This window comes from Rhinatrema bivittatum, chromosome 19 (genome assembly GCF_901001135.1).
Source record: "Rhinatrema bivittatum chromosome 19, aRhiBiv1.1, whole genome shotgun sequence".
NCBI lineage: Eukaryota > Metazoa > Chordata > Amphibia > Gymnophiona > Rhinatrematidae > Rhinatrema > Rhinatrema bivittatum.
In genome coordinates this window covers 39,003,511-39,031,055 of record NC_042633.1, presented here as the reverse complement: position 1 = coordinate 39,031,055, position 27,545 = coordinate 39,003,511, and the positions used below count along the sequence as shown (strand labels likewise).

The 27,545-nt window shown below is 55.8% G+C and overlaps 3 protein-coding genes across 3 annotated transcripts in view; 1 reads left to right on the top strand and 2 right to left on the bottom strand.

The window, feature by feature from the left end:
* The window catches only part of LOC115080553 (GEM-interacting protein-like), a gene marked incomplete in the record, with an annotated part of 31,227 nt that extends 26,675 nt beyond the window's left edge, over positions 1–4,552 (bottom strand). Inside the window, 2 exon segments of the mRNA XM_029584774.1 lie at positions 2,863–3,006; positions 3,345–4,552. Coding sequence (XP_029440634.1) covers positions 2,863–3,006; positions 3,345–3,576 — 376 coding nt within the window.
* A 3,946-nt stretch (positions 4,553–8,498) lies between these two features.
* On the bottom strand, positions 8,499–10,687 carry NXNL1 (nucleoredoxin like 1). The gene is made up of 2 exons (XM_029584776.1): positions 10,223–10,687; positions 8,499–9,207 (listed from the first exon to the last, which is right to left on the bottom strand). Exons 1-2 carry the CDS (start codon positions 10,549–10,551, stop codon positions 8,919–8,921), a joined length of 618 nt encoding a protein of 205 aa, XP_029440636.1. The 5' UTR covers positions 10,552–10,687; the 3' UTR covers positions 8,499–8,918.
* A 2,381-nt stretch (positions 10,688–13,068) lies between these two features.
* On the top strand, positions 13,069–24,755 carry SLC27A1 (solute carrier family 27 member 1). The gene is given in 17 exon segments (XM_029585057.1): positions 13,069–13,485; positions 15,370–15,537; positions 16,432–16,669; positions 16,672–16,708; positions 16,711–16,827; positions 16,941–16,970; positions 16,973–17,098; positions 18,196–18,265; positions 18,785–18,870; positions 19,044–19,162; positions 19,517–19,726; positions 20,235–20,361; positions 20,852–20,989; positions 21,287–21,399; positions 21,402–21,453; positions 21,667–21,813; positions 22,657–24,755. Coding segments are annotated over 16 exon segments (1,935 nt in total). The 5' UTR covers positions 13,069–13,485; position 15,370; the 3' UTR covers positions 22,815–24,755.
* The last annotated feature ends 2,790 nt before the right edge of the window (positions 24,756–27,545 follow it).

Sequence of the window (27,545 nt, the reverse complement as noted above, 5' to 3'; positions counted from 1 at the left end):
CGCGTAAAGGCTCCACGCATATGCGCTGGAAGGATATTCTGAGTGATAACGCGTGCAGCAGCACGCACGATATACAGTTAAGCGTATTTTTTTGCGTTTATGGGCGCACACTCGCCCCCTTTTGAAATGTACCTGCAAAGGAGCGCACACAGCAGTGATAAGGGACAAATTTACCAACGGCGCGAACACTGCACTGATAATCCTGACAAGGGACCGGTTTATCAAAAGAGAGCGCACTGCACTGATTACAATGACCAGGAAACGATTGACCAAAGGAGAGCGCACTGCAGTGATTAGGGACTGATTTACCAAGGGAGCACACACTGCACTGATAACACTGATAAAGGACTGATTCACCACAGGCATGCATACTGCACCGATAACATTAAGGGACTGATTTACCAAAGGAGAGCACATGGCAGTCATAACACTGATAAGAGACTGATTACCCAAAGGAATATACATCACACCAACAACACTGACAGGGGCCTGATTTACCAAAGTAACACACACTGCACTGATATCACTGATAATTAACTGATTTTCCACAGGAGAACGCACTGCACTGATATCACTGATAAGGGACAGATTTGTCTCAGGAGAACGAACTGCACTGATATCACTGATAAGGGATAGATTTGTCACAGGAGAACGAACTGCACTGATATCACTGATAAGGGATAGATTTGTCACAGGAGAATGCACTGCACTGATATCACTGATAAGGGATAGATTTGTCACAGGAGAACGCACTGCACTGATATCATTGATAAGGGACAGATTTGTCACAGGAGAACGCACTGCACTGATATCATTGATAAGGGACAGATTTGTCACAGGAGAACGCACTGCACTGATATCATTGATAAGGGACAGATTTGTCACAGGAGAACGCACTGCACTGATATCATTGATAAGGGACAGATTTGTCACAGGAGAACGCACTGCACTGATATCACTGATAAGAAACTGATTTGTCACAGGAGAACGCACTGCACTGATATCACTGATAAGGAACTGATTTGTCACAGGAGAACGCACTGCACTGATATCACAGATAAGGGCCTGATTTACCAAAGTAACACACACTGCACTGATAACACTGATAAGGGATAGATTTGTCACAGGAGAATGCACTGCACTGATATCACTGATAAGGGACAGATTTGTCACAGGCGAACGCACTGCACTGATATGGAACTGATTTACCAAAGTAACACACACTGCACTGATATCACTAATAAGGGACAGATTTGTCACAGGAGAATTCACTGCACTGATATCACTGATAAGAAACTGATTTGTCACAGGAGAACGCACTATACTGATATCACTAATAAGGGCCTGATTTGCCAAAGTAAGACACACTGCACTGATAACACTGATAAGGAACTGATTTGCCTCAGGAGAACGCACTGCACTGATATCACTGATAAGGGTCTGATTTACCAATGTAACACACATTGCACTGATATCATTGATAAGGGATAGATTTGTTACAGGAGAACACGCTGCACTGATATCACTGATAAGGAACTGATTTGTCACAGGAGAACGCACTGCACTGATATCACCGATTTGTCACAGGAGAAGACACTGCACTGATATCACTGATAAGGGTCTAATTTACCAAAGTAACACACACTGCACTGATATCACTGATAAGGAACTGATTTGTCACAGGAGAATGCACTGCACTGATATCACTGATAAGGGTCTAATTTACCAAAGTAACACACACTGCACTGATATCACTAATAAGGGATAGATTTGTCACAAGAGAATGCACTGCACTGATATCACTGATAAGGAACTGATTTGTCACAGGAGAATGCACTGCATTGATATCACTGATGAGGGTCTGATTTACCAAAGTAACACACACTGCACTGATATCACTAATAAGGGATAGATTTGTCACAGGAGAACTCACTGCACTGATATCACTGATAAGAAACTGATTTGTCACAGGAGAATGCACTGCATTGATATCACTGATAAGGGTCTGATTTACCCAACTGATATCACTGATAAGAAACTGATTTGTCACAGGAGAACGCACTGCACTGATATCACTGATAAGAAACTGATTTGTCACAGGAGAACACACTGCACTGATATCACTGATAAGGAACTGATTTGTCACAGGAGAACGCACTGCACTGATATCACCGATAAGGGCCTGATTTACCAAAGTAACACACACTGCACTGATATCACTGATAAGGAACTGATTTGTCACAGGAGAACGCACTGCACTGATATCACTGATAAGGGCCTGATTTACCAAAGTAACACACACTGCACTGATATCACTGATAAGGGTCTGATTTGGCACAGGAGAACGCACTGCACTGATATCACTGATAAGGAACTGATTTGTCACAGGAGAACGCACTGCACTGGTATCACTGATAAGGGACAGATTTACCAAAGTAACACACACTGCACTGATAACAGTGATAAGGGCCTGATTTGTCACAGGAGAACGCACTGCACTGATAACAGTGATAAGGGCCTGATTTGTCACAGGAGAATGCACTGCACTGATATCACTGATAAGGGACAGATTTACCAAAGTAACACACACTGCACTGATATCACTGATAAGGCACTGATTTGTCACAGGAGAACGCACTGCACTGATAACACTGATAAGGAACTGATTTGTCACAGGAGAACGCACTGCACTGATATCACTGATAAGGCACTGATTTGTCACAGGAGAACGCAGTGCACTTCATAGGATAACATTCTGTGGGACTGGAGATTAACTCGCACCCCTCCCCGCCTCCCTGCCCCTGGCAGTACGAGTTCAGCATGCAGCAGGCGCATGTAGCCAGAGCGCGTGCCGGACTTTACCATTAATGCTGGTGATGAGCGCGGTGGTGGCGGCCTGGATGGGCCCCGAGTTCAGGGTAGGGCACTTGCTCAGGAGAAGGCAGATGGCCTGAATTAACTCTGTCAGCTCCTCCTCTATTTGGCTCCTGGACAGGTGCCCGGATCCTGGAAATGTTAAGAACACGAAACAGTCACAGCCACCGCGGCGCCCCGGGAGAACTTCATATAGCGCAGCGCCCAAGGAAGCGAGCGCTGTCCGTGGGGGGAGTTACCAGGAATTAGGATCCCTGCTCCACGGACCGGACCCGGACTGGCCACTGCCCGAGACTGGGTCCGATGGGCCTTGGGGGGGGGGGGGTCTGACTCTGCACGGTACACCTTACGTTCTTCTGGCTCACCGGAGGGCACGGCCGGGCCGCAGGGGGCGAAAGATGCGATCTGGGAGCAGCCGATCACCCGAATTTGGAGCTGGGTGGTGTTTTTTTTTTTTTTTTTGTTTTTACCTTGTCCCTGGAAGAGGGCTCGGAAGTTGTAGAGTTTCTCGTCGATGTCCCTCAGGCAGGCCGTCACCTGCAGCAGCTCGCTCGGGCGCAGGTTGGTCCGGCCCCTCGGCGCGCCGGAGGGCTCCTGCACGGAGGCCCACAGAGCGGCGAGCAGCCCGGTGTCGGAGCCGTGACGCTGAGCCAGGCGGCCCTGCTCCAGGCTGACGCAGCCCCCCGGCGTCTCTGAGCTCATGGCGCGGCGCTCCGCCGGGGCGGGTTTACCAGCCGGAAGGGTTTCTCTCGGCTCTTCCTCCGGGGGGGGGGGGGGGGGGTTCTTTAGGGGCTGATCCGGAAGGAAGTTCCCTCCCTAGGAGAGGCTCCGATACCTTTTTTTTTTTTTTTTTAACTCAGTCGGCCGGGAGAATAATCCGGAGGCGCCGGCTGCGGGTGAGCTGAAGTCTTCTCGCGGCGTTTTCCAGGCGCCGGGGCGGCAGGCGCCGGGGCGGCTTTCAGGAACTCATGGCAGGGCCGCATCCAAGCTCATCCCTCAAGGACCGAGGCGAGATTCGGCAAGTTGTCCGAGCAGGAAGGGAGCTCTACCGTCCCCCCGGGGGGGGGGGGGGGGAGAAGCAGGGAGAGAAGATGTCAGAGGTCAACGAGGCGACCCAACAAACGCCCCCATCCTTCGGCCGAGTCCCCCCCGAAGGCCTCACGTCGCCCTCATCCTTCCCCGGGGCGGCAGCGGTCAGAAGTGGTCTCCCCCTCCCTCCCACCCCCCACCGGTCTGGCCACGCCGGCGGTGGGGTGGGTGGACGAGACTCCCCGCGAGCCGAACCTCTGCCCCCTTTCTCCCACCCAATCTTGGGGGTCTCCCTTCCCCCCCCCCCCTTTACAGGCCGGCACCGTCTGCCCTCGCCTCCCCCATGCTGGGTGGCCCCTTTTCCTTCCCCCTTTTTGCTGCCTTCCTGGTTGCCGACCTCGTCCCTCCTGGGCGAAACCCGAGACTCTCTCTGGGGATCGTCAGCAGGCCCGGGCGATGCGGATTTTCCACATTCCCCTGAGCCAGAGGTGATGATGAAACCAAATTGCTGAAACCCGGCTGTTACCTGAGACTGTGAATCGGAGCCTCCTCCTCCTCCTCTTAACCTACTGCTGCTGCTACTTCTGCCTGGGCCAGGGTTAACTCTTCAAGGTGAGCCTCCTCCAGCCCGGCCCCGTCCTGGGGGACGGGGGGGGGGGGGTCGGGGGGTGACCTTTCAACCTTAGCAGACACTAAGAGATTTATAAAACAAATTCAAATAGAGGGCAATGCAATCCCCCCTGTCTGAACCACCCCCACCCAGATGTTGCACTCTTATCACCCCCCACTCCCTCCCTCCCTCCCCAGGAATGGCCTTGCACACCCCCCCCCCCCCCCCACCACCACCACTTTAGCAGGCTGAGGAGCTGGGATATTCATCGGGCGGCTCCCGGGTCCCGAATACGGCCAGAAATGCTTCTCCCTCCCACGGACCTTAGCCGGGGGTCTTCCACCTGCAGCGGGAGGTGAAGCTTTACCACGGGACCATCCCGAAATAGGCGGGAGAAAGATCCCGCAGCCGCCCAGGTGTCTGCTAATGTTAGGGGGGGTGGGGGGCCTTTGTAAGCCCCTAACAGGAGTAAGGTGAGCCCTACCCAATAACCAAAAAATCTGTCCCAGGTCCACATTTCCTGTAAAGGCCTCGTATCCTTTTAAAACATTTCAGACTGTGCTCAGATTGAGAGCGTAAGCTCTTTGGGGGAGGGACCTGGCGCAACAAACCCACCTAATGTCCCCCGCGCCCCGCCGCACACCCTGCAGATTAAGGACTTATTCCTCTGACCCCCACCGCCAGTCAACCTGACGCCCTGCGCTCAGATTGAGAGCGTAAGCTCTTCAGGGAAGGGACCTGGCGCAACAAACCCACCTAATGTCCCCCGCGCCCCGCCGCACACCCTGCAGATTAAGGACTTATTCCTCTGACCCCCACCGCCAGTGAACCTGACGCCCTGCGCTCAGATTGAGAGCGTAAGCTCTTCAGGGGAGGGACCTGGCGCAACAAACCCACCTAATGTCCCCTGCGCCCCGCCGCACGCCCTGCAGATTAAGGACTTATTCCTCTGAAGCAGTTCTGCTCGCAGGGAAGCCTCCTTAAGCTCCTGCAGCCGTGCAGCCTGTGCAGGGAGCATGCACCGTGCCCCTGCCCTCACGAGTCTGCTACAGGGAAACATACAATCAGTAATGATTTGTTGCTTGTGGCTTTGCCCGTTTTACCCGCTCCTCTGCCAGGAGCCAGGAAGGGGTGGATGTGTGCGGTTTCGTGCCCCTCCCTGATCCCAGCCAGCAGTAGCTCCTCGCACTCCCCCCTCCCGCCTCTCTTGTTAAAGGTAAGACGGTCAAGGAGGTGAGGACCCTCCCTGGATTGCTGGCTCTCCCTTCCCCTCCTGCTAAGTCTGGGTTAAGAGGATCAGACTGGCCAGACAGGATGATCCAGCAGCAGACGCATAAGAGCTGGCACCCGACTCAACAAAAAAAAAACCAGGGTGCAGGCAGACTCTGACAGGCAACTCAGCACGGAGAGGCAGACTCACAACTCAACACGCACACACAGCTCAGCGGAGACGCTGACACACAACTCAGTACAAACACCACTCAGCACGGAGAGGCAGACTCACAACTCAACACGCACACACAGCTCAGCGGAGACGCTGACACACAACTCAGTACAAACACCACTCAGCACGGAGAGGCAGACTCACAACTCAACACACACACAGCTCAGCGGAGACGCTGACACACAACTCAGTACAAACACCACTCAGCACGGAGAGGCAGACTCACAACTCAACACGCACACACAGCTCAGCGGAGACGCTGACACACAACTCAGTACAAACACCACTCAGCACGGAGAGGCAGACTCACAACTCAACACGCACACACACAGCTCAGCGGAGATGCTGACACACAACTCAATACAAACACCACTCAGCACGGAGAGGCAGACTCACAACTCAACACGCACACACAGCTCAGCGGAGACGCTGACACACAACTCAGTACAAACACCACTCAGCAGGGAGAGGCAGACTCACAACTCAACACACACACAGCTCAGCGGAGACGCTGACACACAACTCAGTACAAACACCACTCAGCACGGAGAGGCAGACTCACAACTCAACACGCACACACAGCTCAGCGGAGACGCTGACACACAACTCGAGCTAAACTCAGCAGAAACGCTCACAGGCAATAAACACAGCTCAGTGTCCGCAGCACACAAGGGACACCAACGCAGAACTCAGTACAGGGACACTGGCACACAACTCGCCATAACTACAGATCAACACGAACACACCCCAGTGCACACGTACGAAGATGACTTGGTGCAAACACGTGTGCGCACACTCAGCAGGCAGCAAAAGCTTCAGAGGGGCAGCCCTGTTAGTCTGATGCAGCTAAAACATGACCAGAGGCGGGTGGCACCTTATAGACTTAACCAGTTTACTGAGGCACCAGCTCGTCTGGTTTTCGACAGGAAACACACCATCTTAGATGGTGAGAAGAAGGAGGCCTGGGTGAGGAGGGGACCACTGGGTCCCAGCCCTCCGCCTGCACGGGACAGGAACATAAGAAACTGCCATGCTGGGTCAGACCAAGGGTCCATCAAGCCCAGCATCCTGTTTCCAACAGTGGCCAATCCAGGCCACAAGAACCTGGCAATTACCCAAACACTAAGAAGATCCCCTGCTACTGATGCAATTAATAGCAGTGGCTATTCCCTAAGTGAACTTAATAGCAGGTAATGGACTTCTCCTCCAAGAACTTATCCAATCCTTTTTTAAACACAGCTACACTAACTGCACTAACCACATCCTCTGGCAACAAATTCCAGAGCTTTATTGTGCGTTGAGTGAAAAAGAACTTTCTCCGATTAGTCTTAAATGTGCCCCATGCTAACTTCATGGAGTGCCCCCTAGTCCTTCTATTATCTGAAAGAGTAAATAACCGATTCACATCTACTCGTTCAAGAATAATTCCCTGAGAAGCTGGCACTTTTTTTTTTTTTTAGGAGAACGCATGCCCTGGGGGGTTATCCAGTGGCTCTTTGTGTGCGTGAAGCTTGGGGAAATCAGTTTCTGCAGACCTGGGGCGGCAGCTCGTGAGGGTCGCCAGGTGGTTCTGTGTCATGAGGGCTGGGATAATCCAGGCCTGGCTTTACCCCATGGCTCACAGGGAACTGTAGCTCTGATTTTTTGGAAGGGGTTCCAAGGGGGTGCGTTGGGATGTTAGGAATCCTCGCACATTGCAAAGTGTTCAGGGCGGTGTTAGAGGTCAGAAGATGCAGGGGGGGGGGGGGGTGTCTCCTCTCTTCTCGGATACCCAAAACGAAGGACCGGTTTGAAACGAATTCACAGGCCCTCATTCCCTGCATTCGGCATCTGAATAACAGGGAAGCCGCAGGGACCCCTGGACCACACCAGAACGACACCACGTGTTCCTTTTACTGCATTAAAATAAAATTTATTCAGACAGAAAGATATTTTAAAACGGCCGATTCACCGGCCATTCTTCTGTTTGAGACGCAGTTTCCACCCCTTCTCCCGCCCCCCCCAATCCAAAAATGCCCCTTTCCTTTCTTCCCCTTCAAAAGACGTGGCGTGTTGATGACATCATTTATTTTTATTTTTATTTATTTGTATTTTTCTATACCGGCATTCACGGAGTTCGTATCATGTCGGTTTACATAAAACAAGGGGTGAGAAATACATTATAACGTAAATAACTAATAACATAAGAGTATACATTAAAAGGTAAAACAAGTGCATGGAAGAAAAAAGTTACAATAAAACGGGGTCATTCTAACTGGGATTAGAGTTAGAGGAAAGATAAACAGTTTAACGAGAAGTAAAACATTGTAATGATTGGTAGATAGAGACTGTTTCAGTTTAATAGGAAATGATCAGTAATGCTGCATTTGATGGTAGAGAATCTTTAAGGGTCCGGAAATGCTTTCATGAACATCCATGTTTTCAGTCTTTTCCTGAAGGTTTGAAGACATGGTTCCTGTCTTTGTTTGTTTGTTTGTTTGTTTATTTATTTATTTAAATAAAATAAAAAAATAAAATAAAATAAATAAAATAAAATAAAATAAAATATTTATTTATTTAAATAAAATAAAAAAATAAATAAAATGACATCATTGCTGGGGTGCGCATGACCTCATCACTTGACCATAATATCGGCAGACTTAGAGTGCTGCCTTTCTAAGCTTTTTCCGGCTGGGGGGGGGGGGGCTGACCCAGTCCTGTTTTCACTCCCCCCCCCCCCATTGCATGTTAGGTCATGTAGTTCTGGTGTCTCCCTAAGAACCTGGGGGGTAGTCCTGCATGGCCTGGAGCCAGCTGAAAGCGGGACGGGACGGTGGAGAGGGTCTTCGTTAGGGTCGTCCCAGGTCAACCGGACTGGCCGATCCGGCCCCCGGGGCTCTGCCCTGTCGCACGGACTTGGAATTCTGATCCTTCTTTTAAGGAAACCCAAGGGTCCCGGAGCGGACCCGGGGGGGGGGGGTGTCAAAAGAGCCCCTTCGTCTCCCCGCCCTCCCCCCCCTGCCTCTCCGCCTTCAGCTTGTACTTCGGCCGGCGGAGGGGGTCGGTGACGCTCCGGCCGGCCGGGTCGTCGAAGAATTCCGCCGGCAGGAAGCTGCGGTCCAGGAGGTCCCCGGACTCCTGCCAGTTCTGGAAGCAGGGCGGCCCCAGCCGGCGGATCTCCTCCACGGCATTGCGCGAGATGACCGCCCCGCTCGGCTTCAGCACCACCACGGCGGGGATCTCCTCCACCCCGAACTTCCACGCCAGCTCCCTGTGTGTGGGGGGGGGGGGGGGGGGGAGGGAGAGGGATGCGGGGGTAAACGGGTAAAAACATAAGAGCATTAAACCATCACCCCCCATCCCCGGGCGACCGATCCGGGGCAAGCGCGTGGCCTCCCCCACGCGAGCTTGGGCAAAGGCGGCGCCCTCTGTCCCTGGCGGGATTAGGCTCGGCTGGGAAGATTGCAATTCGCCTGGCACTGCGGCTTCTTACAGCCTTTTCCCTACAGAGACCTGTCCTGAGGTCGCAACCCCGGGGGGGGCAAAACAGCTACCGACGGGGAAACGCCCGGACGATGCAGCGTGGGGGGGTGCAAGCGGAGGGGACAACGCAGGTGCGGCCTCGACCTCCGTGTCTGTTTATATTCTGCACTTTTTTTCAGCCCTGTCAAAGTGGATTACATTCAGGTACTTCCCTATTCCCCAGAGGGCTTACAATCTTAATTTTGTACCTGAGGCAACGGAGGGGTAAAGCGATTTGCCCAAGGTCACAAGGAGCGACAGCGGGGACTCGAACCCTGGTCTCCTGGTTCATAGCCCTGCTGCTCTAAACACCAGGCTGCTCCTCCGCTCTACACGGGCTGCGCTTAACCACTACCTAACCTCTACTTAACCTCTACCGCGCCTTGCTCCAGTAGCGGAGGACGGGAAAGGGGGCGATGCGCCCTGGACTTTCGCTGATGTCGCGCGGCGGCATCCTATGGCAAGGGAGCGCGGGCCCATTTCGCCTCTCCTAGGGGTTGCTCCCGCCTCCCTGCCCCCCCCCCCCGTGCATAGGGTACTCTCGATCTGGGGAGAGAGCTGTACAGAGAGGCAGGCCTTGGAGCCGTATACAGAGGGGCTCTGGCCCGGGGGGGGGGGGGGTACTGGGATGACAGAGCCTTGCAGGGAAGCAGCAGAATGCAGAGCGGGCTGGGCAGTGGGGGGTGAGGGGGGGAGGTTACCGAGCCTTACACAGAGGCACGGACCGTCAGCAGGGATGCGCCGCGCCTGCCCCGCGCTCTTACCGTTTAAAGCCCCGCTCCCCGAAGGGCAATGTCAGCCACTTTCTGGGCATGTCGAGCAGGAACCCGTCCTCCTGCTCCTCGCTCCCGCTGCCCGGCACGTACACCAGGGCCAGCTGGCACGCCCGGGCCACGTAGAACTCGTCCGTCAGCCGGACGAAGAAGTCCCTTAGCACGGGGGAGAAATCCCGGCAGCGCGGGCAGCCCGCCGCCCCGAAGTAGAGCAGCAGCAGCCGGTTCTCCAGCCGCCGGCTCAGCTCCCGCTCCGTGTCCAGCTCGTGCCGCTCGCGGCCGTTGCTCACCAGCACCTTTCCCGCAAAGAGGTCGGCCATCCCCCTGGACGGACCACCGGGAGAAGTCCGACAAGCAAGACCCCGACTCCCCAGGGTAATCCCAGCAGATCTGAGCAGGGATTACAGCCCTGCAGGTAGAGGCTGAAAGCAAGCTCCATCCGGCTCAGCCAAGGGCAGGTCGACCTGGTTCTGGTTTTACCTCCCCCCTCCCCGCCCCAGGTGCATGCAGGGAAATGTAGTTCCGATTCCCGCTCCCCATGCTCAGAGCTCTAGACCTTTTCTTCTATGTCCCCTGCGGGATGCAGGGCACAGTTATTTGATTATTGTTTCGGTGGGAGAGTGGGCTGGTGCCCCTCTCCCGGGCATTTTTGTACGGTCTGAAATAGGCTCAGAGCTCGAGACCTTTTCTTCTATGTCCCCTGCGGGATGCAGGGCACAGTTATTTGACTATTGTTTCGGTGGGAGAGTGGGCTGGTGCCCCTCTCCCGGGCATTTTTGTACGGTCTGAAATAGGCTCAGAGCTCGAGACCTTTTCTTCTATGTCCCCTGCGGGATGCAGGGCACAGTTATTTGACTATTGTTTCGGTGGGAGAGTGGGCTGGTGCCCCTCTCCCGGGCATTTTTGTACGGTCTGAAATAGGCTCAGAGCTCGAGACCTTTTCTTCTATGTCCCCTGCGGGATGCAGGGCACAGTTATTTGACTATTGTTTCGGTGGGAGAGTGGGCTGGTGCCCCTCTCCCGGGCATTTTTGTACGGTCTGAAATAGGCTCAGAGCTCGAGACCTTTTCTTCTATGTCCCCTGCGGGATGCAGGGCACAGTTATTTGACTATTGTTTCGGTGGGAGAGTGGGCTGGTGCCCCTCTCCCGGGCGTTTGTTTTGTACGGTCTGAAATAGGTTCAGAGCTCGAGAGCTAAGACACCTTTCGACAACCAGTTCATAGCACCATCCGTGACTTTAGTTTTGGTCTTTTTTTGCGTCTCCTGCGGGAAGCAGGAGTCCACATGGGAATTTTCATGGTTTTTTTTATCGAGGGGGGGGGGCTGTTAGCCTCCCTCCCGAAGTGTCATAGCGATGGACTGAAATATGCCCGAGGAAAAGCGGCAGCTACAAGTCGGGCCCTGCGACCGGAACAGAACCAGGTGCGGGTCAGCCTGCCTTTCGGGTTATGGAGCTGTGGTGGATCGGGCCAGGTTCGGGTGGCAGTCAAGTCACCGAGCCGGAACCTCACCCCATCCCCATTCATGTCCCTGGCTCCCTGCACCCCCCCTGCTGTGACTATCCAGCCCCACACTACAATCCTCCACGGCGAAGGGATTTTATTTTATTTTATTGTTACTTTCAATATTCCCTGAAATAATGTTCAATGGTTGATTTGTTATTGTTCTGTGTTCCATGTAAAAAAACCCCGGTCTAACCCCAAGACCAGGGCAACCTTTTCGTTACTTGTAAACCGGATTGATTTGTATTGCATACAGGAATTCTGGTATATAAAAATTAAAAATAAATAAATAAAATAAATCCCATATGGCCCAGGGGTTCAAACCCGGGAGGTGGCTGTGCGCCCCCACGTGGATGCTGGGTGTTACAGAATCGCGCAGCGTAATGGATATTAACGACCCGTCGGGGCTTTCTCGGGTCGGAGCTGAATCTTCTTGCCCTATGAATAGAAGTCAGCAGCCCTATAAATAGCTGGGCTTACTGTAACTCGGAGAACTCCATGGCACAGGGGAGAGGGAGAGGAACGGAGACAGACGGAAAACTGCAAATTGTTTAGCAAACACTTTAGTGAGATGTCAAAAACAAATGATCTGGGGCCAGGTTCCTGTGGGCTCAGGCTGCGGTGCTCTGCAGTCGTGGATCTGGGTCCCTTATCCACCCGATTACCACCACCACCACCACCAACCCCAGCAGCCAGGGGAGGCCACGGAAGAGGGGCCGGCGAACGATCCCACAGCCACCTGGGCCTGCCGTTCCGTGTGGGGGGGGGGGGGGATAAGAAGGGAGGAAATATTTAAAATAAAAAGTGTTCGTGCTGGAGTATAAAGTCTATCTGCTCTGTGACACCCCCATACTGGAGATAAAGGGGAGGAGGGGATATGCGTGCATGTGCTCTATGACTCCCAGCACAGATTACGGTTTGCAAATCGTTTCTTTATTTATTTGGACACTGCTAGGTGGAACACAGCAGGCAAAGCCCAGGCTGCGTTCTCGGACACCAGGGCGAGTATTTATTTTTTTATGCCGACATTCAATTCAGAATATCACATTGGTTTACAGAAAACAGAATTGTCATCAAATAGGTAACAGTGAAACAGTTCAAAACATTAAGTATGAAATTATAACATCAAATTAAAAAAACAAAATAGATTGAAAGTAGACCTATATAAAACAATAACCAATTGTTCTAAAACAATAATAAGTATCCAAGGAAAAACATGGAATAGGGGTGTTACTTATTAGATTTTTTTTTTTTTTTTTAAATAGACCGCATGTCCACCCTCAAATGAGGGCAAGACTGCAGGATTTGCACCACCTCCATCTGCTGGAGACAGACTGCAGGGATGCAGAAGGCACGCCGGGTTAAGAGAGGGCGTCCTTTGAGTTTCTCTCTGTCTGCATTTGCTGGAAGGGAGGCATAACCCACAGTCTGGACTGATCCGGGCACGTACAGGGAATAGACTTTATGGTTTCGGGGGCAAGGACAGGCTGCTCTCTATAGTTTAGGGGAGACCGGGACAGGTACCTCTCTATGGTCTGGGAAGGGATAGGTTCCTCTCTATGGTTTAGGGACATGGCAGGCTCCTCTCTATGGTTAAAGGGGGCAGGGACGGCTCCTCTCTATGGTTTAGAAGGCAGGGACGGCTCCTCTCTATGGTCTGGGGGAGGAGCGGACTGGAGGACTCTCGCCCTGGCTCCGGTATTGTTAGTAAATAAAGTTCGTGGCTGAGGGCTCCGCGGTCCGCCTGGAAGGTAATTGCCATCCCTCGATCCCCGGGGCAGGAGGGGGTGGTTATTGAGTGTCTTTCTGCAAGTTAATCCAAATCCTAAGAAATGCGAGCCTCGGAGGGCTTTAGCGCAGTCCCCTAAGCCCTGAGATCCAGGGAGCAAAATATGAGGAGGGGGGGCATCGGTGGAGTCCCGTGGGGAAGGGGGAGCAGAGAGTGAGGAGGGGGTATTGGTGGAATCCCCTGGGGGAGGGGGAGCAGAGAGTGAGGAGGGGGTAACAGTGGATTCTCCTGGGGGAGGGGTAACGGTGGAGTCCCAGAGACTTGGGGGAGGGGGAGCAGAGAGTGAGGAGGGGGTATGGGTGGAGTCACCTGGGGGAAGGGGGAGCAGAGAGTGAGGAGGGGGGGTAATGGGTGGAATCCCCTGGGGGAAGGGGGAGCAGAGAGTGAGGAGGGGGGGTATGGGTGGAATCCCCTGGGGGAAGGGGGAGCAGAGAGTGAGGAGGGGGGGTATGGGTGGAATCCCCTGGGGGAAGGGGGAGCAGAGAGTGAGGAGGGGGGTATGGGTGGAATCCCCTGGGGGAAGGGGGAGCAGAGAGTGAGGAGGGGGGTATGGGTGGAGACCCCTGGGGGAGGGGGGGTATGGGGTGGAATCCCCTGGGGGAAGGGGGAGCAGAGAGTGAGGAGGGGGGGTAATGGGTGGAATCCCTGGGGGAAAGGGGGAGCAGAGAGTGAGGAGGGGGGGGTATGGGTGGAATCCCCTGGGGGAAGGGGGAGCAGAGAGTGAGGAGGGGGGTATGGGTGGAGACCCCTGGGGGAGGGGGGGTATGGGTGGAATCCCCTGAGGGGAAGGGGGGAGCAGAGAGTGAGGAGGGGGGGTAATGGGTGGAATCACCTGGGGGAAAGGGGGAGCAGAGAGTGAGGAGGGGGGTATGGGTGGAGTCCCCTGAGGGGGAGGGGGGAACAGAGAGTGAGGAGGGGGGGTATGGGTGGAGTCTTCTGAGAGAAGGGGGGAGCAGAGAATGAGGAGGGGGGGAGCAGAGAATGAGGAGGGGGGGTATGGGTGGGAGTCCCCTGAGGGGAGGGGGGAACAGAGATTGAGGAGGGGGGTATGGGTGGAGTCTCCTGAGAAGAGGGGGGAGCAGAGAGTGAGGAGGGGGGGTGTGGGTGGAATCCCCTGAGGGGAGGGGGGAGCAGAGAGTGAGGAGGGGGGGGTATGGGTGGAATTCCCTGAGGGGAGGGGGGAGCAGAGAGTGAGGAGGGGGGTATGGGTGGAGTCCCCTGAGGGAAGGGGGGAGCAGAGAGTGATGAGGGGGGGGTATGGGTGGAGTCTCCCCTGGGGGGGGGGAGCAGAGGAGGTTGGTGGGGGTCCCCTTCAGAGGGGGTGAGTAAGGGGGTGAGTTGTGTGGATTAATAGTGGGGGGGGGGCCCGCTGGATGGGACCCCCCCCCCCCTCACTGCCTCTCTGCCCCCTTCTCCAGGTCGGTGCAGAATGTGCCGGGGATGAGGCTGCCTCCCCCCCCCCCCCCCCGTGCAGGGGTGATCGCAGTTTGCCCTGCAGGGGGGGGGGGGGGGAGGTACGGGGTTAGAGCCCCAGGAGGGGACTGTGTCTGGTAATGAGCGAGGACAGCTTTTCTCTTTTTGTGGTAACAGCCCCTGCGGGTAGCTGGCGCCCCTCCAGCATCCTGGCCCCGCACCCTGCTTCCTGTGCCCCCCCACCCCCCCCCCCCCAGGAGAGGAAGTGCCACTCTGCTCTTGCAAGGGGTTAAGTGCTCTTCCTGTCTGGCCGCTCGGGATCCCGTGGGAGGGAGGGGGGACTCGGACCCCGCCTCCGCAGACGGCTGCGCTCCCCCTCCGCTCAGGCCCTCTCTCTCTCTCTCTCTCCCTCCCCCCCCCCCCCCCCCTTCAGGATGCGTCTGATCGGGAGCTGCACCTTCTGCCTGGGCTCTCTGGCTCTCATGCGCTTCCTGGGCGTCCCCTGGTCCTGGAGCCTGGCCGCCAGCCTGGGGGTCTACGTCGGCAGCGGGGGCTGGAGGTACCTGCGCATCCTCTTCAAGACGGCCGGCAGGGACATCTTGTGAGTATCCTTCCTGTCCTAAGGGCGCCGGAGGGGGTGAGTTTGCGTCTCCCGGAGGAGAGTGTTAAAATAATAATAATAATAATAATAATGTCCTGGTGGGAGCTGGTGATGCGCCCCCGTGTGACTTCCAGCTCTGACCTGCCCCGCTTACCGGTTAAAAATAAATTTATCAGCGGCTTTCCCTACTTTTAATTATTTTTTTATTTTTTTTACAAGCTCGGTTTCTGCAGGGGGAGGGGAAGCGGCGGAGGAAGCTCGGGCTGTGTTCTTTCTCCAGGCAAACCGGGCTCTTCCCCCCCCCCCCCCCCCCCCCGTGTGCCGCGTTCTGCCCTCGCCTGGCAGCCACCGCCGCACGCTCACCGGCTGGCACCCCAGGGTGCACGGTGCAGCATCTGCCAGCTCTCCACTCCGTCTATCTCGCATGAGCCAGGACGGAGCTGGTCTGTCCGCCCCCCCCCCCCCCCCCCCCCCCCATGATCTGGAGAGCAGAGGTAGCGGGGAGTGGGGGGGGGGGGTGGGAGTTAAGGCTGAGGAAGAGGCCTGCGTGGCCCCCCTTGGAGGGAGGAGGGGAAGCCGCGGGGAGGGGGTGGGGAGTGCGGAGGCCGCAGAAGCGGTGAATGGGAGTCTCTGTGCGAGCTGAGATTAAGGACGTTCTCTGTGTCCTGCGGGGGAGTACGGGGAGGGCGGGGGATGATTGTGAACAGGCCTGGAGGGGAGCCAGGAGAGAGAGACAGAGAGAGAGAGGGGCAGGCATCGCCTCCAGGCCTGGCTTGTGTGGCCTCCGCTCTGCGTGCTGCACCCTCCCGGTCTCTCTCTCCTCTCCGGGCTGGGCCGGGCCTGGGGTGCTAACTTGCCTTATTTCCTCCCCCCCTCCCCCCCCCCCCCCCCCAGCGGCCTGTCCGTGCTGCTCCGCGTCAAGTGGGAGCTGAGGAGGCACCAGAGGTCCAGGGCCTCCATCCCGGGCATCTTCCAGGAGACGGCTCGCAGGCACCCGGACAAGGCGGCCCTGGTCTATGAGGGCACGGGCGAGAGCTGGTCCTTCCGGCAGCTGGACGAGTACGCCAGCCGGGTGGCCAACCTGCTGACCGGCCGGGGCTTCCGCCCGGGGGACGTGGTGGCCCTCTTCATGGAGAGAGCCGGCCGCAGTACGTGGGCCTCTGGCTGGGCATGCCAAGGCTGGCCTGCGGGCGGCCCTCATCAACTTCAACCTGCGGCTGGACTCCCTGGCCCACTGCATGGCCAGCTCGGAAGCCAAGGCGGTCATCTTCGGAGGGGAGCTGAGCGCGGGTAAGAGGCGGGGGGGAGCGGGGACGGGCGGGGGGGGGGGGAGCGGGACCCGGGCTCTCCCAGGTGACTGCAGGTCATCGCCTTCCCTCTCTCTCTCTCTCTCTCTCCCGCAGCCCTGGCGGAGGTGAACGGGCTGCTGGGAAGACCATGATCAGGTTCTGCAGCGGGGACTTCGACCCCCGGGCGGCCCCCGCCGGCTCGGAGCACCTGGACCCGCTCCTGGCCGCCGCCTCGAAGGCTCCGGTTCAGTGTCCCGCCCAAGGATTCAGCGGTAATTTTTGCCATCGCCCCCCCCCCCTGCCAGCTCTGTGTGTGTGTGTGTGGGGGGGGGGGGGTTCTCACCTGGCCTCGCCCCCCCCCCCTGTCCGATGAAGGGGCATTTCCTGTCATAACATTTCCCTGTCGCTGCAGAGAGGAACTTGACGGAGGGAGCGCGGGATGTGTTCCGCGTCGGGCGTGGCCGGCGGGGGGGGGGGGGGGGTCAGAAACACGACCTGGACATTGCGGCCCTGCCTACCCACCCTGCAGACACAAGAGGGGCCTGGTTTTATCTTTTTTTTTTAGCAAAGGGCGGCACGAGAGAGAACGTCTCTTAGCAGGATAAGAGGGGAACCTCCTCCCGCCGCTCCTGTCTGCCTAGAAGAGGCCCGGGGGAGATCTCTCAGAGCCGCCCCTGCCCTTTCTGCCTGAGGCTAGCGTGGTCTCTGCCCTTAACGGTGCCCGAGTCGGCCCCTTGCCGGCGCGTGCCCCGGTCAGCCGCCGCGGTTCTGGGTTGGGGTGGGGGGGAGGGGAGAAGCTTGGCTGTGGGAGATCTGTGCGAGCAGCTGGGACTCGGAGTCAGCAGTTTCGTGTCTTTCGCAACCGCCGGGGGGGGGGGGGGGGGGCGCTTGGCAGGAGCTAAAAACAGTAACAGGGCAGGCCGTCCTGCCTCAGCTCGCCTGGCGTTAAGAAAGATTCCTCCCGAGGCGCAGCCACGAGACGAGGCCTCCCTGAAGTCCCCCCCCCCCCCCGTCAGAGTCTCGGTTTTACAGCACTGTGAGGGGGGAAAAAGTGACACCCCCCCCCCCCCTCTAACCACACCTGTGAAGTTTATTTCCTGGCACCCAGCCTCGGTAACTTGGTCCTGGTTCTGTGCTTTACGCCGTGGCTCGGTTCTCCGTTCCCTCCGGTGGCTGGAGAGGTATCTTTGTAGGCCTTTACCTCTACCTGTGTTCCCTCCCTCCCCCTCGGGCAGCGTCCCCAGGAGTTACAGCGGTCATTAAGGTGGCTGTAGGGGGGGACTGGGGGACAGGCAGCACGATGCTGGCTTTCCCTGGCCGGGTAACGGGCTGTCTCTCCTGTTTGTTTTTTTTTTTTTTAATTTTTCAGATCGCCTGTTCTACATCTACACCTCGGGGACAACAGGGATGCCCAAGGCTGCCATCGTCGTGCACAGCAGGTGGGTTAATGTATATGGGGAGAGCTCCTCCTCCTCCCTTGGATCGCGGAGAAGCTTGCAAGTGGCGGGGCTCCGCGGCCTTGTCCCTAGGACCCCCAGCCCGGGAACCCGCGGGTGTCTCACGGCCGCCCCGAGCGCGAGGCCAGACTGCGCGGTTGACGGTCCGTTACAGCACGGGCCCGGCACAGGCCCCAGGTATGCAACCATCGTGTCCAAGTACGGGAAAGAGCTTAAGCCACGGACGGAGTCTCGTAACCTGGTGACGCCACACGGGCACGAGGTCCCCTCCCCCAGAGAGCTTGAACACTAAGACAGAGCTCAGGGAGGGTTGAATGATCGTTCGTGGCTACTGGTGTCAGCGGTGGGATCTCAACCTGCAGGTTGCCAGAAGTTGGGTGTTTCTCACCTCCAGACCAGTGGGTTTCCAGGGTCGCGGGCAGTGAGGAAACCACAGAAACGTTTACGGCCTGGGATGCTCCCGGCTGTGGAAATGACGCTTCTCTCGCTCTCCTCCCGCAGGTATTACCGCATCGCGGCTTTCGGTTTCTACGCCTACCGGAGTGCGCTTGGGAATGATGTCCTGTACAGCTGTCTGCCGCTCTACCCTACCACGCAGGTATGCCCTCCCGAGCAAGGGGGGGGAAAGGGGAGATGCCGCCACGTGGCGGGGCGGGGAGGAAGGACGGAACGTTGCACGCCCGTGGTGGTGGTAGGGGGGGTTTACAGTCTCGGAGGAAGCCACTGAGCCCTCGATCATGGTTTCTGCCTTCCCGACTTGGATCTCCAGGTAACATCATGGGGGTCGGGCAGTGCCTCCTCTACGGCCTCACCGTGGTCATCCGGAAGAAGTTCTCGGCCAGCCGCTTCTGGGACGACTGCGTGAAGCACAACTGCACGGTAAGGCCTGCCGATAACCCGGCAGGGCCTGCGCGCGCCCTCCTGCCCGCCAGCGGGGGGGGGGGGGGCAGTGAGTAGCCCGCCCACCACGATGCTGGCCCTCAGCTGGTAGTGACGGGGATCCGTGTGGGGGCCCCACGGTTCCCCTGGCAGCCCAGCCACGTGTGCCCCCCCCTCGTCTTATCGATAGTCTCCCCGGGGTGCTTCCTGAGCCTCACCCTGCCCCTGCAGAACTGCTCCCAGTCCCCCTTTTAAGGTGCTTACACAGATAACCACCAGCCCTCCCGATTCTGAAACCGCTGAGGGCCGTAAAGCCAACCGGGTGCGCTGCTGACAAACTGTACCCCCTTGCAGGTAATCCAGTACATTGGGGAGGTCTGCAGGTACCTCCTGAATCAGCCGGTGCGAGAGGCGGAGACCCAGCACCGGGTGCGGCTGGCGGTGGGCAACGGGCTGAGGCCCATCATCTGGGAGGAGTTCACCCGGCGTTTCCGCATCAAGCAGATCGGGAGTTCTTACGGTGCCACCGAGTGCAACTGCAGCATCGCCAACCTGGACGGGAAGGTGAGGGGGGGGCTCTTCTGAGCTACTGAGTCTGTGATCTAGAAAGTTTATCTAGAACTGTCCGCCCCGTGTTCTGGAAGGTTCCGTGCGTTGTCTATCTGGTGTTCCGGAATGCCCCCATGAATTCTGTCTCTTGTTCCTGATTGTTCTCTTGAGCTGTCCGCCTCGTGTTCTGGAAGGTTCCATGCGTTGTCTGTCCGGTGTTCCGGAATGCCCCCATGAGTTCTCTCTCTTGTTCCTGATTGTTCTCTTGAGCTGTCTGCCCAGTGTTCTGGAAAATTCCATGAGGTGTCTCTCCAGAGATATGTAGGGATCTCCTGAACTGTCTGTGTCTCTGCTGTGTTCCACGCTGCGCTCTCTCTCTCTCTCCTAGCTTCTGGACGGTTCTCTCATTCTGTCTCCCTCTCTCCTGAGTTCTGGAAGGTTCTCTGCTTCTCTTCCCCCCACCCCCGCAATGTCCCAAAAGATTTCATGGCACCGTCTTTTTCTCTCTCCCATGCCCTGGAAGGTGGGCGCCTGCGGCTTCAACAGCCGGATCCTGCCCAACGTCTATCCCATCCGCCTGGTGAAGGTGAACGAGGACACCATGGAGCTGATCAGAGACAGCCAGGGGTTGTGCATCACCTGCCAGCCAGGTGAGCACCGAAACCCTCCCCCTGGTGGGTAGGCGTTAACCGAACCTGAAAGGAATCGGCGCCGCATTTAATAAAGTCGCCAGCCCATCTCCAGTTTCCAGGACAGCTCGATTCAGTCCTGGTTCTTCCGCCCCTCCCCCTGCCGCCACTGCATGCTGGGACCTGTAGTCCAATTTAGGGCCCCTGTGCTTCCACTCTTACTGGAGGGTTGACCACCGGAAGCACGACGGGCCTGCTACTTTTAATAGATTGTTCATTGCATTAAACAAACAGATTTGTGCTAAAATAGCGCTCACATGCACTTTATAAATGCGTATTCTTTAGACCTAAGGTGTAGAGGGATAGTGACCCCCCCCGGAAGTCACACACACACACACACACAGTTAGTGACAGAGCCGAGGATTAGAGCTCGCTCTTCCGTGGAAACCCTCTCCATGCACGTGTAACTGTGGTCAGGTTCTCACGCCCTTCCGGTGACCTCTCTCTCCAGGGGAGCCGGGCCTGCTCGTGGGCAGAATCAACCAGCAGGATCCCCTGCGCCGATTCGACGGCTACGTGAACGAGACGGCCACCAGCAAGAAGATAGCGCTGAACGTGTTCCAGAAAGGGGACAGCGTCTACCTGTCGGGTAACCCGCGAATTTCCCCCCCCCCCCCCCCCAGGAGCTCGTCCTGCGCCGTTTGAGGGGGACAATAACGGGGGGGGAGGCACCGGGCGAGGGTGGAGAGGGGACGGGGGAGGGGAGGAGTAGGGAGATACAGGAACCACGGGGAGGGGAGGGCATTAACCGGAGATGCGAGGGGGCAGGGAAGATAGAAGGAGCGCTGAGGTTGGGGGGGGGGGAGGAAGAACGGGCGACCTGTTTGAGAGCGCGTCTACTTCCCGGTCGTGTTTTGGAAAACGCTCTGCCTCCCTGCCTTGACAGGGGACGTGCTGGTGATGGACGAGCTGGGCTACATGTACTTCAAGGACCGCAGCGGCGATACGTTCCGCTGGCGGGGAGAGAACGTGTCCACGACGGAGGTGGAGGGCATACCTGAGCCGCGTCCCTGTGCCAGACGGACGTGGCGGTGTACGGCGTGTAGGTGCCAGGTACCACGGGGGGGGGGGGGGGGGAGCGGCGGGGCGGGGGAGGGGAACGAGACCGGGGATTTGTGCGCAGGGTGCCGGGGGGGGGGGCAGAGCCGGGATTAGATCCCCGCGCCTCCTGAAACTCTCCTCGGCAGTGGCGGTACCCCCCCCCCCCCCCCCCCCCCCCCCCCCCCCCCGGATAACTGCTCCCACTCCCGTCTCTCTGCTTTCCAGGCGTGGAAGGGAAGGCCGGGATGGCCGCCATCGCCGACCCCGAGGGCAGGGTGAGCCCCGGCGTCCTGTACCAGGAGCTGCAGAAGGCGCTGCCCCCGTACGCCCGCCCCGTCTTCCTCCGTCTCCTGCCGCAGGTCGACAAAACAGGTAACAGGGTCACCCGTGAGGCCGCTCCGAAACAACCCCCCCCCCCCCCCCCTCGGTTTTCAGTTCTGTGGCAGATTCTCGGTCAGATTTTTAATTCTTTCTTGTTAATCTGCGAGTGGGGTGCGTACAGATAAAGCATTCTAGGGGCCGAGTTAGGTGAGGCTGTGCCGCTCTGGGTGACCCCGCAGGGCTGGCTCGGAAGAAGCTCCCTGGAATTTAAGTTCTTTTTCCACTCAACGCACAATTAAACTCTGGAATTTGTTGCCGGAGGATGTGGTTAGTGCAGTTAGTGTAGCTGGGTTTAAAAAAGGATTGGATAAGTTCTTGGAGGAGAAGTCCATTACCTGCTATTAAGTTCACTTAGGGAATAGCCCCTGCCATTAGCAATGGTTACATGGAATAGACTTAGTGTTTGGGTCCTTGCCAGGTTCTCATGGCCTGGATTGGCCACTGTTGGAAACAGGATGCTGGGCTTGATGGACCCTGGGTCTGACCCGGTATGGCCTGTTCTTATGTTCCCCATGGGAGGAACGGTATCGCCGTAGATCGAAGGCCGTCTGCGGCTCACACAGGGTAAAGATTGCAGGGCTATGGTGTCCCTACCCCTTAGAGCTTATGGCCAAAGTCCCAAGTATGGGGGGGGAGAGGGGCCATTTAAGGGACTTCACTGAAGGTCAGACAGCAGGTGATGGTGGGGGGGTGGATCCGGGGCTGCGTCCACAGCTGGTTGCCTTCTGTCGAGCATCCCCCGTAATGCACCCGCAGGGACTCTGTAGAAAGGCTGACCTTTCCCCTTTTAAAACACTTTTCTCCCCCCCCCCCCCCTCCCCTCGTCTTTCCAAGGCACCTTCAAAATCCAGAAGACCCGCCTGCAGCGAGAAGGATTTGACCCCCGCCAGACATCCGACCACATCTATCTCCTGGACGCCAAACAAGGCCACTACGTGCCTCTGGACGAAAGGCTCTTCGGGAGCATCCAGACGGGGAAGATCTCGCTGTGATCTGGCAGCGGAGGGGGAGGGCCGGCCCCGTGGCTCCTTCAGCGGAGAAAACCCAGTGTCGTTCGCCAGAACCGGCACCGGCGCCCTCTGCTAACTCTCTCTCTCAACCGGGAGCGGGAAGAGGCGCGCAGGGGGCATGACCTGGGATGCCCGCACGCCCTCCAGGTTACACCCACGAAGCGGAGCCAGCGCCCTCTGCCTTCCTCACACCAGCCCCAGGTTTTAACTCGCTTACACATTAACGCCCCGCCGCCCTGGAGCAGGAGACAGCTCGGTAACACCGTAATCTTTCCCTTGTGACAGTAATGGCAGAGAGAGAGAGAGCCAGCATGCTGCGTGGGTCTGCAAGAGAAGGGTGAACCCGGTCCTGATTTCCTCTGACATCCCTAGGACGCAGCTGTAAAAAGACGGATGGATGAAAGATTTGCCCTTCTCTTTTATCAGTGGTTCTGCTCTTAACAATATCCGTTTGCTTGGACTTTGATAACTTTTGAAGCTACTTAAATTTCCCTAACCTCTAAAAGTAATTACAGGTACTGAGAGAGGATCCCAGCTGGTCCCTCGGGAGATCAGGGAGTCGGCTGCTACAAAATGCTAGTAAAAATTTTTTTTTTTTAAATTGGCTAACATATGTGGTTTTGCTGGATCCAGAAAGAGAAACAGTATTCCACTCCTCCCTCTTTTAAATTGTGAATTTTTTTTAACTCTGCTGAGCCTATGTCAGCGGGCTTCCGAAAAAGAAAGGCCAGAAGCGGCAGCAATTATGTTGAGAATACATTGACTGCATGCGGTCGGCGGCCACTCCAGATTTGGCGTAGTCGGCAGCCACGGGAGCTTTGTGCCTTTTGCCGAGCAGAGATGGAGGTGTGACTGCTCCCACACAGCAGAGCAGAGGTGACGGACTGGAACTCGGGTTTCTGCAGCAGAGGAATGCGCCGGGGGGCCCTTTCATGCCATCTCCCAGTATCCCGGCCCGAGCAGAAGGCAGGTCTTGACGCAGCACTTGGGAGGATCCCAGTAGGGCTCCTTTAACACACACACACACACAGGGCTTTTTTCCCTCGTTTTGAACGATCTTCGGAATCTAGGTCAGCGACTTGAAAGAGGCGATTAGCATTTTGTGACTTTGTCAGGGAGTTAGCAGGGGGAGTGCTCCAGGAGTTTGGCGCGAGGAAGGGGAGTGGCCAGCGAGTCAGTGCTGCAGCTGGGTCCTTCTCTTTTCTCTTTAATGCCTTTGTTCTGGGCTGGGCTTTGTACTGTTCTCCGGGCTGAATGCGCGAGGTGTACATAGGGATGCTTTACAGGACTTCAGAGCCTCTCACTCATCTCTGAGATGTCAAAGCCAACATAAAGCCCCCCCTCCTCCTCGAGTGCGTGCTCTGTCAGCCTCCGGATGTCTGTCCCATTAGCACAGCCGTCCATTCTCTCCCCCCCCCCCCCCTCCCCACACTCACACACGCTGTGACAGTCCTCTGGGACCCAGGGTGACTCTGCCCTCATTTCACCAGCATCTCAGACAGCCCATACCCCCGTCTCCCCTGACGTTAATACTTGGGGGATGGCGAGGGAATTTTTACGTGAATGTTTTATAACACTTTCTATAACCTGTTTAGCTGCAGTGATTTTTGTTACCGCTGGGTTTATCGGATCCTAACAGGGTTGATATACGTATTACGCGCACTCCAGCATTAACGGATGCAGGATGGTAGCAGGACCTCTGGCCGGCTCCAGGCTGTGGGGAGTCTAGTGTGGCTGAAAGCAGAGGCCCTCTGTTTATTGGAATTGGCCTTCTGTGAGCCAGCCGTGGCCCTTGAGGGCCGCAGACTGACCTGAGCTCTCGGGATCTCCACGCTGTGAATGTTAGGCTGGCTCCCTCCCCCCACCCCCATACTGTGCTGCTCCCTCAGGTTTTTACAATCCAAATGCCTGACCCTGAATTTTTTAGCAGCTGAGGGGGGAGATATGATAAGAGGTCTATAAAATCATGAGTGGAATAGAATGGGTAAATGATGACTTATGGGACACTCCATGAAATTATTAAGTAGCACATTAAAAACAAATGAGAGAAAATAATTTTTCACTTCAAGCACAGTTAAGCCCTAGAATTCATTGCTGGAGGATGTGGTGAAAGATGTTACTGTAGCTGGCTTAAAAAAAAAAAAAAAAAAAAGATTTGGACAAGCTCCTGGAGGAGAAGCCCATAAACTACTATTTGGGATTCTGCCAGGTACTCGTGACCTGGATTGGCCACTTTTGGAAACAGGATACTGGACTTGATTGACCCGTGGTCTGACCCAGAACAGCAGGTCTTATGTTGTTTTTTTTTTTTTTTTTTTTAAAGCTTTGGTGCCAGTCTCTAGTCTAGACCCTTCGTCAAGCCTTACTATATCCCGGCTCGTGTTTTCCAGGTAGCAGACTTAAAATCAACACACAGTTAAAGGGTGGAACTTGCTGCTAGGGCTGGTGGTCAGGGTGAAAAATGTGTACAGGGTCAGTTCCCAATTGCTAGCCCGCGGACATGGGGATTGCCTCCTCTTGAGTCTGGGAGCAGGGGGAAGGGATCACTCCGGTTTGGGTCTGTGAAGGTAACCTCTCGATGATCCGGATTAAGCCACGGCGGGAGACGGGGAGCCGAGCTCGATGGGCCTAGCGGTCTGAACCAGCACTGTGCACGTCTCTTGCTCTCGGCCAGGCTGTTGCCTGATCAAGGACGCGTGGGAACGGCGGAAGCTCGCGCCTTCAAACTTTAACTGGCCGTTACGGAGCTATCGGGTCAGCCCAATCGCCTTTGTTAGCTTTTTAATTAATTAACAGTATTTGGAGGGCTAACACCTATACCTTTTTATTTTTCCTTTTTCCCCCCTGCTCAAAGTCCTGGCCGCAGGCCCCGGTTTTAGGCATAGGCTGCTGCCTCCAGCGCCAGATTCTGATAAGACGTCCGCGTGTGGCCGCCGCCGCTGCTGCTGTGCCTCTGTCCGGGCCTGCCTCCCAGCCGACTTACCTATATATATATAATTTTTTTTTAAGTTGCTTTAGGTAAGCAGCTGGGAGTGGAGACTCCCCCCTACCCCACCCCCTCCCATCTTGAGGGGGGGTGGGGCAGGAGGGAAGGGCCCATCAGTCCTTCCCTGGCACTGCGGCAATGCAAAGCTGGCCCGTCTGCCCGTGAGTGAAGTTTTCCAGGCCCCCCTTCCTAGTCTTGTGGAAGAACTGCTGGCCAGGGCAGCTTACTGACTCTTTGTCTGTCAGGGACTGAGCACATGCAGTCTGTCAATAAACCTCGACAGGGTCTGCAATACGACTGATTTTGCCGAAAACCCTGAATGCGTGAAGCAAAGGGGTCTCCTTAGATCCTCCGTAAGGTACGTGCCACTTCCTGGAGAAGCTGCATAACAACACAGTAGCTGCCGGCGGGAAAACACCAAAGGGCCTGTCCAGTCTGCTCAGCCATTCCCGTCCACCCTGTTAAGGATACATCCCAGCTGCCGGTTGTCTAATGCGAACAACTGGAGGATATCGTTCTGGCTCCGGGGAGAAAGCGTCCGCTCCCTCCTCCAACGGGAGCTATCCTGCTGCTCATGGCCCCTCAGATTCATGAGAGCCGGGTTCCAGTTCAGACCAGCTGGTTGTTGCTGGTGCACGACTGGTATGAGTCGTCCGATTTGTTTTTTTCTGGGCACCTTACGCTAATTAGTGGCTGCAGTCCGCCAGCAGTAAAAGGAACATCACAGCTTAAAGCTGGGCGAGATCTCCCCCAACCTGTCACGCTGCGGATCCGAATGCTCATCTTCCTTCTGCACAGGAGTGAGGGAAGCCTGCTTTCCTGACTGTAGCCAGAGTTTTTTTTCTGTGAAAAATAATTCACCATGGAGCAGTTCCAGTATTTTTAAATAACTCTTCCAGCTAAAGGACTGGGGCTTTTCTTTGCTTAGACTGTGTATCAATGGGATGGCTGTAGCTGACATTTTATTTTAATGTATTTTATTTTTTTTGTATTAACTTAGGTCTAATACAGAAGAAAAGTGGGTTATCACAGGGCCTTCCTCCAGCTATAGGCAGGCCAAATAAAGGTGTACCATTTTTTTTTAATTAATAAAGGATATTTTTACTGTTAGTAGAAAAAGATTATTATTTAAAATGGAGTTCTTGTTTCTAATGTATTGTGGCTTTCTTTTCAACTGTGACTGTGTCATAAGGCAATGGTGTTCAGCCTGGGGAAGAGACGGCCGAGGGGGAGATATGATAGAGGTCTACAGAACCATGAGAGGTCTTGAATGAGTAGATGTGAACCAGATATTTACTGTTTTGATTAATGCAAGAACTAGGGGGCAAATTGTAGAACATTATGTTTCATTCAGCTCATTGGTAAGCTCTGGAATTCATTGACAAGAGGATGTGGTTACAGCAGTGAGTGTAACTGAATTTAAAAAATGCTTGGATAAGTTCCTAGAGCTGCTATTAACCAATAGGGAATAGCCACAGTTGTTGGGCTGGCATTAGTACAGGATCTATTTAAAGTTTGGGTACTTGCGGACTACTTGTGACTTGGATTGGAAACAGGATACTGGGCTGGATGGAACCGTGGTCTCACTCAGTATGGCACATTTTATGTTCTTATCTGACTGGCCCTGAGGCCACATCCAGAGCCGGGGATTAGAACTGAGGAAGCGGCACACACAGAGCCAGGGATTAGACTAAGGCACAGGGGCATAAAGTGACTCGCCATTAGTG